The sequence below is a fragment of the Melospiza georgiana genome, chromosome 2 (assembly GCF_028018845.1).
Source record: "Melospiza georgiana isolate bMelGeo1 chromosome 2, bMelGeo1.pri, whole genome shotgun sequence".
NCBI lineage: Eukaryota > Metazoa > Chordata > Aves > Passeriformes > Passerellidae > Melospiza > Melospiza georgiana.
In genome coordinates, this window is record NC_080431.1 from 65,295,833 (window position 1) to 65,310,572 (window position 14,740).

The window sequence follows — 14,740 nt, forward strand, 5'->3', positions numbered from 1 at the left end:
TCCTGCCCAGGGATACCCTGACACGTGGCCTTTGCAGATGTGCACGTGCAACTGTTCACACAGACATATTGTAAATCTGATCACAGTCAGGAAGCTGTGAAACAAGACTGCCAGGTTATTTTCAGCTGGGCTGGCACAGCCCTCCAGCTGAACTGGAAGTACAAGGAGCACAGCACAGGGCTACAGTGCAACCACGTAGATGCCTATGGTACAGTGGAATCAGGTTAAGCCAGAAGGCAACATGAGGACTGAAGTGCAACAGGCACACTCTTCGAACCTACAGCTACTAATTGTAAATCTCCCAGCAGAATGCACATAAAAAGCAACACCAGAGGGGAAACAATGCTTTTCACACAACAGAAACTGCTTTGTTTCCCATTTAAGACCTGCATGATACATTTTTTTAAAACGATCATTTATTAAATAAATAGCTGAACAACTGAAATCTGTTCTCTGCACAAATTTCCTTTTTGTCCTTTAGACACTTTGTACTAAAGGTTTTCATCATATTTCCCATTAAATCATCCACAGAGTTTTTTAAGGAGTTGCTTAGCTGCTTGATGTGCTTTTGGCAAAACACAAGTACCAGAAGTGAAATTGCATTTAAAAAAACTAAAGGCATAGTATTACATCCAAAATATAGTTTATATATAAATCTCCAAAGCATAGGAAAAAGGAATTAAAACTGAACACAAGTACAGATAGAGCCTTAAGAACAGTGAACATGAACTGGAAAACTAACAGGTAAGGCATAAGCAGCACCACAAAACTACCTGTTCCTGAATCTGACACTGGTCCATGGCAAGAGGTGTCAGGGTTCCCACAATAACGTGAAGGTGGGTCTCCAGAGCATCACTGCAGCATGTAACTGCTGTGTGGCAAACATGATGCAGCAGGTCACAGCACAGCGAGAAGCTGCGCATGGAAATGTCCCTGATTACCATGGGTCTGTCACAGGAAACAAAGGGAATTAAAGAAATACAAACTGGCACTGTCTTGAGTACCAACATTTTATGCATCTTGGAATAATAAGGGAAAAATAATAAAGTCAGGATGAATTAATTCTAAACTTTAAATTTATCAACTCAATGAATCAGCTTTAAAGACTTAGCTCAGGAAACACAAAGAAACACAGTGAATTTGACTGATCACTTCAGAAAATGGATTAAAATCTTGTTAAAAGATAAATACCATAAAGAAAAAAAAATCCCTAGAAGGGTTTTAGATTACTGCTTGTCAGAACAATCTTGATAGAAGCAGAAAAAATGGAAAACATGCTCTTTGAATCCTCCTCTACCTAAAATTACTATTAGTTAAAAAAAAAAAAAAGTTATAAAGGACACCTGGAGATTATGCAGTGCAGCTTCCTCCCTTAAGCAGTGTCAGCTTCAAATTCAGATCAGGTTCTCAGGGTTTTATTGACCTGAATTCTGAGGTCCCTCTGAAAGGAAGTGTTGCTCTCCAGTGCATCAGCAGCCCCTGCCTCAGCTGAGTGTTCAACATAAGAATAGTAATGCCATAATAATGGCATTTGCTATAAAAGGGTATGAAATGCTTCAAACCAGCCGAGGAATCAATTTATACATAAACTCAGAGACATGTAGGCTAATAACTGTCTGGGAAACCCCAAGATGAAGCTCAAGTCAAAAAGTATCTATAATCTTCTTATGCAAAAGGTAAGAATCCCACTTAAATTTCAACCTGGTGAAGGTGAACCAGTTTTCTCAGTCTGAAGGCAAGCTAAGAGAACATGTACAATTCTCACTTTGCTATAGGTACTTAGGGATGAGAATGTAAATGTCAACACTCATTAACTCAATAAGCACACTTTATTTGACATGTGCTGACTTTGCACTTAACCCCACATTTTTAATTTTTCTCCCATATGATTTAAATTCCTAAACACCCCATCATCAAAATCTCCTAACACTGCTTATTTTTGCAATTTGATAACCTACTACAAATACAAAACCTTCAATACAGCAAACATCTAAATACAAGGCTAGCACAAAACATTCTATATTTTAGTAAGAGTTCTATGTTTAAATTCTGAAATTATAAAAGAACAGCAATTTTGTTTTTAATTTTAGCAATTTATAATTAATTTTATAGGTTAATTAACATCTGCTAGCAATATCAGAATGTAAGGTTACAGGAGCAAGGGAGCACAGACAGGAAGAACTAGAGATAATTACTTTGTTTACCTGCTGTTGATGTGGTGAATCAGGGTGTAAATTACATCTCGGAGGACAAAAGCCCAGGCTCCTCCTAAACTGTCTTTGATCTCTTTGAGTAACAGACCAACAAACAGGTGATAAATTATAAGAACTCTGTGTTTCTTATACATGTTTTTTGTTTCTGAAGCATGCTTACAAAGAGCTAGAAGGATTTTCTGGAATGAATCCTAAAAGTGAATAAAATACGAGCACAAAAAATTATTCATAATGTCAATACAGATATCAAGAAAAAACTTTAAAAACTTAAAACCTAACATGGGCAAAATAGCTTCATTATTTTTATTGCTTTAAACAAACAAAAGACCTACAGAGAAACCAATTCCCCAAACAGGACTATAAGCCATATACCTCTTCATTTTCCTTTCTTTATTTCCCCCACATGAGATATGCTATGCCCATTTTTCAGAAAGCCAAACAATGATGGCAATGTCTATCAACAGAGAAACATCAATTAAAAACCATGAAAGCATCAGGTAAGAATTCAACCTGTATTTTTTCAAACATAATGTTCATGTGTGCAAGATGCACAATTTCACAGGACACAGCACATCAGGCTGCAACTGTTGAAACTGTGAACTTATAAAACACTAGGCAGGTAGTGTAACATTTTAAAAATGGCTGGCAATTTTAACTTTTACACTCAAAAGATTTAGATCAAACATGGTTTAGAAATTTTTTTCCCTATTTTTAGATTATTTATAGATAGGCAAAGGAAGATGTTGACAATATATGGAATAAAACAGTATAGCTTTAAACAGATACATTTCTAAGGAACAAACTTAGAAGACAGTAAAATATTTATGATTTATTGCAAGGCTGTATAGTTTCCTATGTCTTCATATTTTGCTTTAACAAATGAAAATCAAATGTCAAAAAAATATCCCTCAGTATAAAATTTTCACACTGCCAGTAAAAGTAAGTAAATTTTATATTTTATTTGTAGGCTGCATTTAGTTACAAGTATAATTGACCAAGTATAATGATTTTAGAACATTCTTCAAACATGTGACAAATATGCCACGTTCTAAACTGTGACTACTACACAGAGATTTTAAAATAAAAACCTTTAAAATAATCTACTCTACTTCATATGTATTATATAATGTATACAATTACATAATTTACACAGTTATATAAGATGTTTTACATACATAATATAATAATTAATGAAGTAATATAATTATATAGTGCACATAACTCAGTCCCTGAATTTAGGACATCTTCCACTTCAAGAGGCAAACAAATGAATAGAAAAGGGTCTAAGGCTGGTTTTTTGATTCACATAGAGAAATGATGAAAATGTGAAAATGTCTAATTTAACTAAAGGGTACCCATAACAGAAATTTTGCATTCTATAGGAAATAAATTCATCATTTTCTTACATCATACATCATCATACTTACAGGGCTTTTAGAAAGAACTGCTATAATACTTTTTAATTTGCTTTTATGGCAGTTGCTAATGTAGTCCAAAGTTGCTTTAATCACATAAGATGGAAAATGAGGAGGATTAGGAGCAGGATCCAATTCTCTAAATGAATAAAAAAGAAATTTATATTTTTCTTCTCAAAAGTCAAACCACTTGTATTTAATATAGTAAGTCTTGATGAATAAACACAGTAATTCCTAGAAAACACCTGCTTTCAATAAGAAGCATCAAAACCATCCAGGAAAGTGACATGCATCTTATTTTGTATCTGCTTCTTGTTTCTCTATTGTAGCTTTCAAAACTGTACTTTCTATACATTCTTTTACTTTTTTTTTTTTTTTTGAGAGATGATATTGTTAAAAACCCACACATTTGTCTCATCTAAGGTACTTAGCACAAAAATCTAATTACAATTCATGGCTAAATCTTCTGCATTATGTAATTGTGGGAACAATTTGGTTGAGGAAAAACAAGGGAGTGAAATTTTCTGGGACCTCAAGAAGAAAAGAAATGCATCATGGTAGTAATAAAGGCACATAACCTAAGTTTCATCACTCTTAATCTTACCATTTCCTTCTTAAAAAGAGCTTTGTTTACAAGCAGACACCACAGTTTGTTAATAAACTCATTGCAGAAAAATTCTTTGAAGAGTTTTTAAATTCTCAGCTATTTAACTTTTGCCAGATTTTCCAATAAATGCTTTGGACTCTTTCAACTAACTATTTTTACAATAAAGGTATCTTCTTCAAGAACTTTACAAATTGCAACGTTTTTCCAAAAAGTTTGTATCTGAACATAAAAATCTGGAAAACTGTTTATGCAAATATGGATATTTTAGGATAAAAACAAAGACAGAAAAGGTAATGAACATGAAGATATTTCTAACACTAGGCTATTTCTATTAATTAGGAATTTATTTGGCATTGCCTAACCGATCTCCTTACCAAAGACAAGAGCTGCCACTGCCAGAACCACTAAGAAACAGTTCACTTTCCCTCTCTGTGATTTCAAGTTATTAAAAACCATTAAATCACTTTAATTTATAGACTAGAATCTGACCAATTTTACAGAGGGCAGTCCATCTAGGTTTGAACTTATGTCAACTGGCAGTGCCAACTTATGTCAATTGGCAGTGACTGTGTGGCAGTCCAGCTCAATGCCACACAACAGCACTCCCTGGCCCACTGCTCATTCCTTCCATTGCCTGGAGTATTATGGTGAAGCCATGATATTTTCTGAAAAGTCCCTTTGCCAGGATTTGTCTCCTGAGCAGCTGAGAGGCCTCAGAGGAAAAGAAAAACAATAATTATCTGCTGCTGTGCAATGCAACAGGTGCATCTTTGATTGGTCCATGTTGGTTGTTTCTAATTAATGGCCAATCACAGTCAGCGGGCTTGGACTCTCAGAGTCATGAGCTTTTGTTATCACTCCATTTCTTTCCTTGCTAGCCTTCTGATGAAATCCTGTTTTCTATTCTTTTAGCATAGTTTTAGTAGATCATTATCTTTTAATATAATAAAATAATAAATCAGCCTTCTGAAACATGGAGTCAAGATTCTCATCTCTTCCCTCATCCCGGGACCCCTGTGAACACCACCACAACTGGTCACCTTGAGTGAAGAAAGATTCCACGTTACAGAGCTTCTCATCCTGACCTTGGGGAGTAACCACCTGAGGAGGTATGACTATGATTTATCACTACTAGTAACAATCAACCCTCTCAGCTGCAGGGTTACCTCTTCTTACGCCTGAAGGGCACATTTTAATGCACAATGTTACACAAACACACTCAGCATTTAGAAAATCTGCAAGTACACACCTTATGTATTTACTTAGATGACACCCCTCTTCAGCCGTGGTACCAGCTGGTTCATGTAAAGTCATCAACAGTTCAACCACAATCTCTGGCAAGTTACTGTGAGATAAATTGTCCATTTGCTACAAGAAGAAAAATAGCATTGTATTAGAAAAATGTATTCCAGACAGAATGACTTCTTTGGCTTCTGAGAAAGCCTACTAGTACAGATTCCCTACTTGTTCCATCATCCATGACATATAATTCATTCATAAATTAAGCCTGGTTAAGTTTCTCTACGGTAGCAACAGGTAGAATAATCTGCTTTCCTACAGTATATAGAAAAAAAAGTTTCACTTTACTGCTAGTTCTGAACATACAGTCTGCCTCTGGAGAAGATGACTCATCATAAAGCATCAACAAAATATTTTAAGAGGAAAATGTGACAGATATACAGCAGAGAAACTCAGGGCTGTACAATGAATGGAAAAAAATTACTGCATTATGAAAAAAATTATGCTTTAGTCAACTTTCTGCCTAAAGTTTCTATTGAACAGCACCTTGAAATCCTTGGGATAAAAATTCATCTAGTTTGTATTTAATAAAATATTACTTTTGCACCTATAAATTTGAACTATTTACATAATATATACATTTTTCTCTCTGGTTCTGTTAAACACCATAAAACTCAACTTACATATTTTAAATGGATACCTGTTTTCCTAAGCAGTTTTCATCCTTAAGCATGTCATAGACTTTAGAAGCCATTTCTCTTTGCTCTGCTACTTCACTCCTTTCGTGGCTTTGATACACAAAGTATGGGAGGATATTGACAAGTAACTTTGGAAAGCAGTCTGCCAGAACTTCTCTCCAGTCCTTCTCAATCTTGTTGGCAAGTGATTTCACGTCTTCAAACTGACTTCTAATCACCAGGTGTGGAACCAAAACTTTGTAACAAGACCTACATGTAGTAAATACATTTCCAAAATGTCCTTAAATTACTTTTTAAAAAAACCTTGAGCATCACATAGTAAATACCATTTCTCTACTGTATAACTAAACTTCCAATCATTGTTTAGCTGCTGCTACACACACACACACACACACACAAAAAGAAAAATCTTACCTGCATAAATATAATACACACAATGCTTGGAATACACTTCAAATATTCTCAATACATCACCTTACAACAAAATCCTGATGCATTGCTACATTCAGCAACTTGAGACCCTGTATCATAATTGTACATAAAATCTAAATAATACTGTCATCATATAGCAAACTCACCTGTAGAACTCCTCAAGGCTAGTATAGTTCAGAAGAACATAAGGAAAAGCAGCCAGGCTATATCCAGTATCATTTATTTTCAGCCACTCCATCACCAAATAGTCTAAATGTGATGTCATGAAGTCTTCTATACTTTTATAGCCAAAAATGTCAGACACTTTTTTCAAAACCTGAAATGCATGAATTAATAATGCAAAAATAACATAGAGAGTAGATGGTATTATGGCAAACTGAAAATATTACACCTCCATGTGTACCCTCCAGCCTTTAAATGAATATCTGTCTAACTCAGCCCCTCTTTAGCATAAGTCATTTTAGCATTTGTATTGCCATATCTCAGGAGACCCTGGAGTGCAATCCAGGAACTACAACTAACCCGTATGAGTAAAGAAAGGATGGCCAGTACTCATTTTGCAGGGTACAGACTGTGTGCAAAAACATGAAGCAAGCAGTGAATAGAAAGAAAGGATAAAAGGAACATGCGCACTTAAAAAATGCCTGGTATGAAAGGCTGATGTATAAGCAGCAATCATTTCAGTACACTCTTGTGAACTTCAAAATAGAATTCCACAAGACACATACCATCTTCCAATACACTGCATTTATTTTACACATTTTCCACATAAGAAAACTTGCTTCCTCTGGGTAGAATGAATTTTTAAAATGAGATCTGCAATATTCAGCATATAAAAGTCTATTTGTATTTCAGATCTGTGCTTTGAACATACAAGATTTGCCATTACAATTGCCTTTCATGATTTTATTATTTCTATGTAAGTCATTAAATATAAAGACAAATTAATTCAGTAATGTAAGTACCATATTAGTTATACCTTTCCAATATTTAACAAATTTCAATACTGAGCAAAACATCTGGTAGTCTTCTAATTTTAACCTAACCTTAATTTATAACCTAAATTTTAAATGAAATATCAGACTTGCCTTTTTCACAAGGTGAGGCTCTAATCCATTCTCTTTCACAGACTGGCATATAGCAAACAGAGCTTGCTTTTCACAGACTGGGCTGCAGCACAGAACCATGGTTATAAGCATCAGCAAAACTGCTTTTCCATTACTCTGTTTGTCCAAAAGATCTTCGGGACTTGCATCACCCCTGACCTACAATAAGAAATCATGAAGACCTTGAGCAAATATTCTGTTAAAGCAATCTCCTAGTTAATAAATCAGCATAAATAATCTAAAATTAAGGGCACTGACATCAATACTGCTGAACAAGTCAAGTCTCCTTTTTTAACTCCTTGAGGCACATAGGGAAGAACTGCCTTGCTATTTAAATGCAGTTCTCCCCCTATTAAGGCATTGTGTTGACAAGTGATGAGTTTAAATAAAAGTTACAAGAAACTGCAGTGAAAGGAGAAAAGCTAACAGACACCACCAAGCTGAGGGGACAGAACAAGGACCCAAAGCAACACAGAAATCAGATGATGACAAAGAGCTGGAGGTGACAGTACAGAGGGATGAAAAAGATGACAGAGAGAGGAGGCCTCAGCAGCAAGGCCACAGCAGACAAAGGGAAGAGAGATGACATGCAGGTAGGTAATAGCATGACAGAAAAAGAGGGAAAATGATGAACTAGACAACTTTACATGGTAGCAAGGAAGGGGGAAAATTGAAAGACACTAGAAGAAAAATTAAGAAATTCTACAGTACTGCATCACACTGTTGTATTTCCAGTCACTGCACCAAAGTGTAACTTTTCCTTCATTTCAAGCTTCTTCTGAATAGCTCAAATTTTGAAGCAAATCTCAGTTTTGTGCTCTTCATACCACTGGAAACATGATCTTTCTGAAATTTACAAATCTGGTTTTATACTGCGTAAGCACATTATTTAATTTACACAGCTCCTTACTCATTTTTATATGTTTTCTAGATTATTTGGGCTACATTTTTCTGCAATTCCTAAGTGTTACAGCACTGAACCTGCCAACAACAAATAGTATGATAAAGAAGAGAAGTCTAAAACGCACAGTTTACAAATTTACAAACTTCAAATGTGAGCAAAACTCTGAGTGACTGGATATGAAAGGAATTCCCTGACTATCACTTTGTTTCACGAGCTCAGATTATGAGGAGTCCAGAAGAATTAGTATTTTCAGAAAACTAAACATGATGATGTTATAGGTAATTTTATTCAAAACATCCAAACTAGGCAAAAACTAATGACTAGATGTTGGTATACCAGATTGCTCATTCCTTCCTGAACTCTGAGGTATGCATTCTCAAAAGCCTTTTGCTGAAGCTTCAGGGGAAGAGGTCTTGACATTCCAGAAGAATCTCTCTGTGTCACATCTTGAAACAAACTTTAAAAAAAAAGAACAATGATTTTAAGAATAACACCAAAAAATTACTGTATGTTGTGCATACCAGTAAGATTCTGATTTTCTGAATATAATTATTTTTGTCTCAATTGCCTTATATAGATTTTTCTTTATTTTCTTATAGAGCAGTTTCTCTTTCTATATCAATCTCTCACATCACAGAATAATTGAAATGCAAAGTTGGAACACTTCAACAAAATTTGATAGGCTTTTATATTCTGACAAGACTGCAGTTCCAGAGGTATTGAAAAGAGCAGCTATGCAGTAGCAGAAGTGACATCCAGTTAAGTGAAATTAAGCATTATTCCTCCAAACAGAAATAAACAATATCTATATTATCACCTGTTAATTGACTTTGCAGCAAGAATTCGAACTTTATGGTGACTGTCTGCAAGGAAATGTGGGAAAGCATCACTCACAGGGAGATCTTCATTTTTCACATCAAGGATTGCCCACTTGCAATGAGGATCAACCTGAAGAAAATTAATATTGTGATTCAAAATGTACAGAAGATACACTGCAATATGCAAAAGATATTTACACACTGTTTTTAAGTACATCTTAAATAAATATTTAGTATGCTAATGAATGTCAGAAAATCGGGGATTACCTCAAGCAGGGTTTTCATGCAATTTAAAAGGGCCACTCTTACTGATGCCGTGCACTTCCCTCCTTGAGATAAATGCCTAAAACAAGGAATACTCAATTAACAGAAAAAGTTGTCCACAATTTTGAGAAACAGTCCAGCAAGATAGTTTCTGCTGCTCACAGTTGACTCTTTTGTGCTCCATGGGCATGTCTGGGAGGATTTGACATTTTTATTGGTAATTGCAGACAGTATTCTTTTTGGGTTGCTGAAGTTCAGCCCTTGTCATAATTACTGATACAATTCAGCCTAGGATCAGTCCTTGTTTATATACAGCAGTGTAGTGTTTATTATTCTGGTACCATCTTAAGGATTAACTTTTTGCTACAAATATAGCATGACACAGAAAATCTGAGAAGTTAAATGCTGCATAAAGATTCCACAGTACACAAAAACAAGACAAAAAAACCAAAAAAACAAAAAAAAAAAAACCCAAGCAAGACACAGACAGCACTACAGTCTTTTTACTGATAGCAAAGATAAAAACTAAAAATCAAAAATTTTATGTCCAACAGACTCCTGCATTAAGTAACATACCAGAAGGCTCCAACAACTGTCAAAAACTGTCCTTTGGCATTCCCTGCCTCTTCAGCAGGTTCTTTGAACTGGGCCAACCCTGCTGCTATAGGGAGCAAATTATTTAGGATTACTTTACAAACTTCTTGATCTCGACGATACAAAGAACACACAGTACTGTAAAGAAAGAAAGAAAAAACGTGTTGAAAAAGCCACCAAATATCCCCTGAAATAGATGTAAAACATGCTGAACAGTTTCCTTCTTACGAAAGAGGCTTAAGAAGCATCTCAACATCGACTGCAGGCAAGAGGTGTTCTTCAGTAGGGAGCTCCTTCAACAGGATCAAATACTGTGGAATAAAAAACTCGAATGGAATAAAAAGCCCAAACAAAACTAAAATGATGAACAGTACTTGGAAGAATAAGTAGTCAAAAAGAAAAATTAGGAACTTTTTTGTTAAGTCTTACACAAAACCATGCAGGAAGACACCTATCATAAGCAACTGCATGCTTGACTTGTCATCTTTTCATGCAAACACTGTTACACAGCAATACAGATCATCAAACTTTTAGTTCTGGCAGTAAAAAAAAAATGTGCCTTTGTAAACTAAGCCATAGATATTAATCTACTGCAGAGACTATTTCTAGTTCTTTAACAAATAATTAGTTATAAAGGCAAGATATATCTTTTTCTCAACTCTTCATTTTCTGGCTTACAAATTTGAACTGCTGTTTTCCTGACTTCCACACCCTTCAAAACCACCAAATGGAGCCATTTTAAGTCTTCCCAGGGGAGTGATGACAGGAGAAAGACAATGTGCAATTGAGAAGACTATGCAAATTTAGTAACAGTACAATTACAGAAGTGGGTCTGCTGTAAAAGCCCCTGAGCCTCACCATGTGCAGATGCAGTGGCTTGGTGCTGTCAAAGACACTGCCTTCAGTCAGCATTAGCAGCCTCCTCCGAATATCGCAGGCGCGGAAGCTCAGTGTCTGAACTCGGACCGTGGTCACACAAATACATAAGAACCTCACAATTTCAAGGAGAAGTAAATCCTGCTTTGTCAACTGCTCTTCAGCTAATGGGCTCAAAGCACCTGGAAGTAAGGTTTTCATGTAAGAAATCCTTCTCCAAAGGCAATAGAAGAGGTGGTAATATTTTAAGTCTTTGCAAAACTAATATAAGTTCTCAAAAAAGATAGAGTACAAGCAACCTTTGTGTTCATTTGTTATTGAGCAGCTAGGGCATTTTAAGTAAGAATTTAAAACAAAAGGTAACATCAGTACTTGTAGCTCCTAACAGGAATAAACAGACAGATTTATGCTCCTCTCCCTCTGAAGGTCCAGATATAGTGTCAAGAATTATTGATCAGGAGAAGGAGAAAAGTTAAATAGAACTATTTTTAAGATAAAGAAGCACAATATAATGAGAGACAAGCATTTTATAGACACGTTTTCTAGTCTTTTCTATGCCAAAACTTCTGTCCAACTCTGAAAAAGTTAGTGTCTCTTCTTCCCTTATTTGATTTATAAAATTAAAAATAAATGACTCCTTCTAAATGAGCGCGAACACTTCATTAAACATCTTTAAAGCATTGATGAAAATTATAACTGCTTAGAAAGTACCTGGTTCAACCACTACCCTTCAACTACTAATAATGCAGCACAATTTTATACCTTAGTAACTTTCAAGCAGAGATATTTGCAAAAACAAGCTTTTGGAAGTAGTCTGGAGGTAGAAAAGACTTACCTGTTACAGTTTGCATGTCACCAGATTCATTTGTATCACTGATGTCTGTCATTGAATGATCATCAAACAAACCATCAGATGCCTGGTTATCTACTTCCATAATACTCTCCTCAGGATCATTCCTGAGATCCACTTCTCCCAGTACACTTGGCTTTCCAGTAACTGTCATCTGACAAAAACACCACAGCCTTTTACAGTTGCTTTTTAGGGACAGAAGAAACACCACAGACATAGCACAAGGAGAGACACTGCATTTTTCCAGTGAACTAGAGCAGGTGAAGACAGTAAGGGTGACACAGAATTGATGAATTTCATTCTTTGTGATAAACCTGTTTTCTATACGCTGTCTGAACTATTCTCTTTAGGACAGAAGCCTCCTCAGATAGATACTCACCTCTGCATTCTAAATTCTGCCAAGGACAGTGTTAGTTTTTAAAAAAACAGTTCTCTCTGTAAGACTCATGAACTTCTCACCATACTTCATAATTAGAAAGAAATGAAAAGGAGGCATGTGACTTTCTGAGGGCAAATTAATTACTGCTTTCCCTACCAGATGGCAAGTTAACACATGGCAAAACCCCCAGCTCTTCCTCATCTGAAAAGCAGGAATTTGCCTACCTAGACCTGACTACAGAACCATGTGCCAAAGAGAAATTTTAAGTATTGTGCAATGATGTGTACACTTCCACTTTTCCCAGTGGGAAAGGAGTAATTTACAGTAAGATTTAATACATGATAAACACAAAAAACCCTGCTCCTTTACAAGTGCATTAATGTTAACCATCCAGTGGTATGGAATTCTTCTGTATACACCTCTACTGCAAGAAAGTATTAAAAACATGAAAAACAGCCTAAATTTGTTTTTTAATGTGAGCTGGAATGTTCACCTTGATCAAATGTTATCCATCTGCTCTTCTTTTTACCCTAAGCATGTGTTCAAATGCTAAACAGAAATGATTCTGTTTAGAATTTTCTATAAAAGTCATGTATTTCAATTTCATTTTTTTCAGTAATATGTATCTTGTTTGATTTGCCTCCAGATTACTGTGCTGTAAAAACAATCCCCTCACAGAAGAGCACTGCATTCAGAAACAGACAGAATGTACTTACCAGATTCTGGCAAATATCTATCAGATCGTTCATAAATTTTGATGTTAACAAACGCAGGAATATATTAGACAGCATCTTATTAGCACTGTTCTGTAAGGAAGCAAGAGGTACAGATAGCTTAATTAATTATTTGCAGGAATTAAAGGTATGATATACTCAATTTCCTGATCTCATTAATGAAGAAAGAAATTTAAAGTCCTTTACAAACTTTACCTTGGTACAGTTGCACAAACATTTTGTACACTGCATTATCAAGGTCCTCAGTGTGTTGATCTGGGTATCTTCATTTAGTTTGTTTTTAGACTGGGAAATGCTTTCTCCAGCATAATGAATGAGAGACTAGCAAAAATACAACATGGTTAGAAAACCCCACTGAAATGCCCCTATACACTGGCACCTACACAGTACACACATTACACACACAAAAGGAAAGGGTTCTCATTCATACATTCTCATTCATACAGCTTTGATATTCATAGTGTGCATCAATGAACCCACTTTCTTTCCGTGATTTTTGTTGTGCTCATTTTGCTCAAGTAGCGACAAAAACATGGTTTAGGCATGCTTGAAACATTAATATTTTCATCACAAAAGAAAAATACAGCACATCTCCATACAGTGTATGTTTTGTGTTTCAGCCAGGAACCACTTCAGTGTTAATAAAAATAATAGCAATAGCGGTCTTCATACTGGTTTAAACCATCAAATTATCTTAAATTCCTGAATAAAAGACCTACAAATAAAAGGACTTGCTCTCCTATAATTAGTCTTTTATCTACAAGTCCATGACTTCCATTTTTTGGAAAGCTGTGACTCAGAAATGTATCAATATTTAGAATAATCTCCACTGCAAAACTCACGAGCTGGTGTACTGACAGAATTTCAGTGACTCCTCTCTTTCAGCGGCAGAAACTTATTTAAACCTCTCTAACCTGCCTTTTTCTGAGGAGACACCTGTGCCCTGAAAATGTGCCAATACAAACAGAATTTTATGAAGTAGTCAATATTCAATGCTTTATTTAATCTTTAATAGGTCCCAAATGCATTAGGGCTTACCTTAGCTTTCTGGAACAACTCTGACTTACAGGCATCCTCCTCTTTAAAAATACCAGTGTAGCAATAGCAGCCCAGAACGCCAGCCAAGAGACTGACACATCGGACAAGGTGCTCAGCAGCAACCACCTTAGACTAAATCAAATACACAGTATCAATACCAGCAGTTCATCACCACATAACACAGACTCCATACAATTTGCCTTGGAAATAGATTGTTTGGGAGCACAAATGTAAGGATGTAACAACAATTTCTAACTTACCTTAGGACCACAACTGCTTAAAAGCTTTTCTGACATTGCTAAAAGGCAGCTCTCCAGTGTTTCCCTAAGATTTTGGTTGATGACAAGTCTTGAACCAGTCACATTTTTATCTGTAACATTTACTCCAAAGTTAGTGAAAATATCCATTTCATCAAATGTAGTCTGCAGGTACAGCTCTTCAACATCAGAAAAATTATTTTCTTCTTTCACTTGCACATGTTGCTCACTTGAAGAAGAGACACAGTTTTTACTTTAGCAGCCAGTATATAATTTAAAAGTCTTAAATACTATTATTTAAATACAGGAAATATAC

The 14,740-nt window shown here is 35.5% G+C and overlaps 1 protein-coding gene across 1 annotated transcript in view; it reads right to left on the reverse strand.

Annotated features, from left to right (window-relative positions):
• The window catches only part of ATM (ATM serine/threonine kinase), a 58,087-nt gene that overhangs the window by 33,985 nt on the left and 9,362 nt on the right, over positions 1-14,740 (reverse strand). Inside the window, exons 13-30 of the mRNA XM_058018248.1 lie at positions 14,428-14,653; positions 14,168-14,299; positions 13,325-13,450; positions 13,112-13,201; positions 12,002-12,170; positions 11,149-11,348; positions 10,519-10,601; positions 10,273-10,428; positions 9,700-9,775; positions 9,432-9,562; positions 8,951-9,071; positions 7,693-7,869; positions 6,751-6,920; positions 6,175-6,421; positions 5,485-5,603; positions 3,641-3,767; positions 2,205-2,404; positions 774-948 (exon numbers count right to left, since the gene is read on the reverse strand). Coding sequence (XP_057874231.1) covers positions 774-948; positions 2,205-2,404; positions 3,641-3,767; positions 5,485-5,603; positions 6,175-6,421; positions 6,751-6,920; positions 7,693-7,869; positions 8,951-9,071; positions 9,432-9,562; positions 9,700-9,775; positions 10,273-10,428; positions 10,519-10,601; positions 11,149-11,348; positions 12,002-12,170; positions 13,112-13,201; positions 13,325-13,450; positions 14,168-14,299; positions 14,428-14,653 — 2,725 coding nt within the window. The remainder of the gene's footprint in view (positions 1-773; positions 949-2,204; positions 2,405-3,640; positions 3,768-5,484; positions 5,604-6,174; positions 6,422-6,750; positions 6,921-7,692; positions 7,870-8,950; positions 9,072-9,431; positions 9,563-9,699; positions 9,776-10,272; positions 10,429-10,518; positions 10,602-11,148; positions 11,349-12,001; positions 12,171-13,111; positions 13,202-13,324; positions 13,451-14,167; positions 14,300-14,427; positions 14,654-14,740) is intronic.